The sequence below is a fragment of the Nestor notabilis genome, unplaced genomic scaffold, assembly GCF_000696875.1.
Source record: "Nestor notabilis isolate BGI_N333 unplaced genomic scaffold, ASM69687v1 scaffold19735, whole genome shotgun sequence".
NCBI classification, from domain to species: Eukaryota; Metazoa; Chordata; class Aves; order Psittaciformes; family Psittacidae; genus Nestor; species Nestor notabilis.
In genome coordinates, this window is record NW_009929127.1 from 385 (window position 1) to 5,878 (window position 5,494).

Below are 5,494 nucleotides of genomic sequence, written 5' to 3' on the forward strand. Positions count from 1 at the left end.
GTGGGCTCCAAGGACTTGTTTTAAGGCAGGAGCTGCCAGAAGATGATGGCACAGAGGCCTCTTGCTTCTTAGGTCCTGCAAATGGGAGTCATTCCTGTTTTCTCTCACTGCAGGGCTGTTGCCCAGGGGGGAACAAGGAGCCCAGGGCTCTTTGCTGCCCATGTCTGCCTGCCAAGGCTCAGGGTCCCGCTCGGGGTTGGCACTGGAGCCCTTCCTGGTCCAGGAACTGGCATGTTTGGTGTGAAGGGCCCTGAGGAGGACATTGGTGTGTGTGGCAATGGCTGGGGGAGCACGGCTGCACACCATGGGGCACTGCTGTGGCTGTGACTGGACACTGAAAATGGCTTTTTCCCTCTTTCTTTGATAAAATCATCTGGGTCTAAACCACTTACAAAGCCTGCCCTACCTCCAGCTCCTTCTGCAGGCCAGGGAGTGGGGTTTGGAACAGATTTGGTCACCCAGCATCCATGTTGGGGCACAGATAGGTCAAGAACGCTCCGCCCCAGTCATTCCTGTAAAGCCGGAGGCCCTGTGTGCCTGTGGTGGCATCAGCTTGAGTGAGCTGAGGGTGCTGGGGCTTGCCCTGCAGTGTTAGGAGCTTGCAGGAGCCATGTTTGCAGTTCCCTTTGGCATGCCAGCACCTCTCTCTGCTCCCCACGTGCAGCAAGGGTGTTCACTGGGGTGGAAAATGTTCTGCTCTGACATCGGTCCCGACCCAGCATCCTTCTGGATCACACATCCGTCCTTGTGTGTCACGGCTGATGCTTCTTTGAGTGTCGGGGTCCCGGGGTGAGATATCTCTGTCCCAGCCCTCCTGAATGTGTTTCCTCTTTTCCCCTGCTGAGCCAGGATCTCCGCCAAGGATCTGAAGAACATGTTGTCTCAGGTCAACTACCGGGTACCCAACATGAGGTTCCTGCGGGAGAGACTCACGGTAAGTGTGTGATCTCTCTGCTCTCCTCACTGGCACAGGCGACCTCGGCAGCCTGGTCCTGGCTGATGGTGGTTGGATTCCAAGGAGTGTTTGTGGATCGCAGAGGCTCCCAGCCCTTCCTGGAAGGTGTCTGAAGAGGTGCCAGCTCCCACTGGCCAGCACCTTCCCTTCCCCCCATCCCGCCTCCCCATCCCACACAGTTCCCAGCCCCAGCCAAGGGCTTTGTGCTGATTGGGTCAAGTGCATGAGGATGGGCAGTGTCCTGGGTCCTGCAGCCCCATGGCATCACTGTGGACCCAGGAGTGAAGGCTCAGCTCCTCGTGACCATGTCCACCAGCACTGAACTCTGAGGCAAAAGGAGAGCACACGTTCAGCTCTTGTGGTTCCCGGATGCTCTCTGCAAACATGAGTTAAAATGATCCTTTAGTAGCTATTCAAGTAAGCTGTAATGCTTCTGTATCAGCACTGTGATGCCTTCACGTGCATTGGGGAGCTTGGGGAATCGTGTGACTCAGTTTAGGATGTGCTTATGTCACTACGGGGTCCCACTGAGATGTGCAGAGGTAGGAGGCAAAGTCTGGCCAGGTTTTGGCCTTTTCCTCCTCCTCTTTCCCCCAGGAATCCTGGTGGGAGGAGACACCCCTGGGGCCGTGCGGAGCTGCCCGTGGCCCTGTCAAACCTCTGGTTTCCTGCTGCAGGACGTGGAGCAGAGGAGCGGGGACATCACGTACGGGCAGTTCGCGCAGCTCTACCGCAGCCTCATGTTCAGCGCCCAGAAAATGGTAAGAGCTGGATTCTCCAGGGCTGGGAAGGGGAGGGAGAGACCATGATTGTTCCTGCCTCTGGGCCAGGGAGGACAGGAGTAAAGAAGTTCTTGCTTTAGGCTGTTAGCACAGGGGTGAGCAGCGGCTGTAAGGAGAGGTTAGATGCTGCTCTGCTGCCCCCATTACCTTCTACATCAGTTTGTGTTTTCACATACATTGGATTAAGGCCAAACCTAATGCTTCTGCTTCTTCTTCTGCAGATGGATGTCCCATTCCTAGACAGGTGGGTAAATCTCTGCACTTGCTGGGGAAGGGGCTGTTTTCTGCTCCATGGTGTGCTCTGGTGCCTGCGGCAGTGTGCTGGGGATGAGGCATGCAGCATCCACCGTGCTGCTTGTGGTGTCGCACCCTGCAGAAGCATCTTTGCTGTAGGCGCTTTGGCTCGGGTCAGGGGGGCTCTCCTCCTCCAGGCTGGGATCCAGCCCAGGTCAGCTTCCTCCAAACCAGTCCCTTGCTCTATGTGGAGCACCCAGACCTGGAGCCACCTCCCAGAGGTTGTCCATGACACCAGGGGCTGTGCAGGCTGTGGCTGTGCTCCCCTCCAGGCAGGGCTCTGCCCTTCCCAGCCCTGTGCACCCTTTGGCTGTGATCAAAGAGCTTGAATTTAGACACAGGAGCTGAAGGGTGAGACCTGTGACCTTGTCCACAGATCTCCCCATGCTTTTTTTCCTATAGCCGTAGGAAAGAACTGTCAGGAACCTCAGCAGACCAGCACTGCCAGTTCATTTCTGTTTTCTTTGATGTTAGTCCCCAGCATGGCCCAGGGCTGTCCATTGCAGCTTGGTACATTCATGGACAAGTCCTTTGAGATCATGAGCTAACAGTCAGTTCCCTCCTTCTTTCCCTGCCTTGCCTCCTTGAGTCCATGTCCTCTGGATCCCTGTAGGTCTGTCCTGCCACAGTCACCCCCTCACTGCCCTGCACCCATTTGGTTATTGTCACTCTTGTTCAAGCCCCTATTTTTTTTGTACAGATCGGTTCCTCTGATGATTTTTGCTGCCCTTCACCAGAGTTCCACGTTGCCATTCCCTTGGCAGCATGAATCCTGGGCTGCTTCTGGAGCATTCCCTGGCACTGGGATGTGGATGTATAATCTCACTTGCTGTCTGTTTGCTGCCATGCCCTCCCTGTCTCTCTCTGCTCATCCCCTCTGCTCCTGCAGCGCTGCTTGCTCGGGGCACATCTTGCTTGCACATGCCATGGTGGTTGCACATGGCATCTCACATGGTGCTGGGAGCAGTTGGTTGTGATGTGTTGCATGAGTGACTGAAGCTTCTCCTTCTGTTTCTGCTTGCCAGGGGTGGAGAGAGGTCTGAGCACTTCAGGGTGTCGCTGCTGGAGCTGCAGAAGTTCTTGCTGGAGTACCAGAGGGTGAGTTTGGCACTGGCCCAGGGGAGGGACGATGGGATGCGCACCGGTATCAGTAGGGACCCAAGGGCAGCCTTGCAGTGGGACTGGAGTGATGGTTGTGGGGTGCTCTGCATGGCACAGCCACAGCCTGATCACATCCTCCCTAAGGAGACTTTAGGCAGAAGCTCTTCCCTGTGAGGGTGCTGAGGCGCTGGCACAGGGTGCCCAGAGAAGCTGTGGCTGCCCCATCCCTGGCAGTGTTCAAGGCCAGGTTGGACACAGGGGCTTGGAGCGACCTGCTCTAGTGGAAGGGGGTTGGAGCTGGATGAGCTTTAAGGTCTCTTCCAACACAAACCAGTCTGGGCTTCTGTGATTCTTGGAGCAGGAGGTGATGCAGAGGGAGCGCTCATGAGAGTAAACCTCAGCCAGACATCCTGGTCAGCAAAGGCACCAAGAGCAGAAGGTCTGAGAGGAGTGGAGGTCCTAGGAGGGAGGAGCTGCTCAGGGCAATATACCCAGTCCCAATGGCCTGGGCTGGGTTCTGAAGGTGTGGGGCAGCTGAAGTGTCATGGTCCATCCTGTCTGCTCGGGAGGTCTCCGTAGCTCCTGAGGAGCAGCCCATGGACCTGACCCTTCCATTGGAAAGTGATCCGAGGTCGTTCAGCACAGCAGAACCCAGCAAAGAGACACAGCGTGGTGAAGGCCTAATGAAAGACACCTGGGGGGGAGAAGCCAAAGGAAGCCAGGTTGGCTTTTGCTTCCAAGGGAGGAGGGGTGGCAGATGCGTGCAGAGGAGCTATCGGAGAGGAAAATGCATGGCATTGAGAAAGTGAAGAGCACTTGGGAACAGGGCAGATCCCTGCAGTTGTGTGCGAGCCGGCGTTTGTGCTGACAGCACAGTTCCTGGCAGAGATGGTCTTGCATTAAAAACTGCCTCCTTCAAAAGCTCCTGGTTGGATGAGCCGCACGTGGGTTTGAGCAATGCCTTCTGAAATGACTTGGGTTTTGTGTGTCTCTTGGGGTTTTGCAGGAGCTCTGGGCTGCAGATACCCTTCAGGTACAGGAATTCATGTTCAACTTTCTGAGAGACCCTCTGAGGGAGATCGATGAACCTTATTTCTCCCTGGATGAAGTAAGAAACCTCGAACGCTGGTGTGTATGGAGTGGGGTGGAGTAGGTGTGACATCCCAGCGTGCTGGGTGACAGCTCTGCTGTCTGTCTCTTCACGTGTCAGGGTGATACCTGGAGGATCACAGCTCCTGTAAGCTGTGTTGCTATGAAGTGAACATGGTGGGTCACCCTGTTGCACAAGAGCTGGTTGGCCAAGGAATGGCTTCTGGGCTCTCTTCATGTGCTGGATGCGTGCAGCTGGGAGTGCTCACCAGGCACTTCATTTGGAGGAGGAAAGGGGCTGCACTTGGTCTGATGCCCCTTAGGGTAGCTGGGTAGCTGCTGGCAGGGAGGGTGAGATGCGTGTGCAGGTAAACCCGGCTCCTCCGCATCATTAACACACTTCTGTTTCTTCCTGAGCAGTTTCTCACCTTCCTGTTTTCCAAAGAGAACAGCATCTGGAACTCACAACTGGACATGGTGTGTCTGGAGAACATGAATAACCCCCTCTCCCATTACTGGATCTCCTCCTCACACAACACGTAAGGACCAGGGGATGCTCCCTCCGCCTGTCTGCTCCCTGCCTCCCTTTCCCCAGGGTGGGATACTCCTCATCTTGCCCAGTCCCTGTGGTGGGTCAAGCAGACTTTTCCAAACTGGGGTCAGTACATCAGAGACCTTCCCCTTGGTGTCCCAGTCCTCCCTCTGTCATTTAACCACCCATGTTTTGCTCAGACATTGTCAGCACCTCACATCTGCGCAGACTGTGCGCTCAGGTCCTGGGCTGTCACTCTGGCCATTCCTTACCATTAGCAACGTCATCTTCCACAGCCTCTTAGGACAGATGTGATAAAATCCTGGCAGGCTGAAATTGGCCATTTTCCTCCTCTGCTGCTAGAAGCACCTGGCAGGAGCTGCTTTATTGCAGACAGGCTCTGCCTGAGCTCCCCATTCATGGGATGCAGTGACAACACTACAGCCCAAATCTAAAGGCCCAGAGGGCAGGCAGAGAGCTCCTGTCTACCTGCAGGAGCTGGTCTCACCCTGCTCTCAGGCTGCTACAGTGGGGCTATTTGTGTCACTGGTGCTGACACCTCCTTGAGGCTCATCTCCAGAGCCAGCAGCCAGGACCTCAGTGTGGTGCTTGCAGCCGGGGCAGAGCTGAGCCCTCCCTGGGGTGATTCAGGTCTGGAGGAAGGTCCCTCTCAGCAGCTCCGCTGGCAGGGGCAGCTCTGTCTTGTCCCAGCAGCCCCCCCTGCCCGTGGTGAGCGCGTGG

The 5,494-nt window shown here is 56.0% G+C and overlaps 1 protein-coding gene across 1 annotated transcript in view; it reads left to right on the top strand.

Moving 5' to 3' along the window:
- Positions 1-849: 849 nt before the first annotated feature.
- Positions 850-5,494, top strand: part of LOC104405992 (1-phosphatidylinositol 4,5-bisphosphate phosphodiesterase gamma-1-like) — a gene marked incomplete at its 5' end in the record, with an annotated part of 18,182 nt that continues 13,537 nt past the window's right edge. Inside the window, 6 exon segments of the mRNA XM_010014848.1 lie at positions 850-934; positions 1,633-1,716; positions 1,959-1,981; positions 3,057-3,129; positions 4,139-4,240; positions 4,642-4,760. Coding sequence (XP_010013150.1) covers positions 850-934; positions 1,633-1,716; positions 1,959-1,981; positions 3,057-3,129; positions 4,139-4,240; positions 4,642-4,760 — 486 coding nt within the window.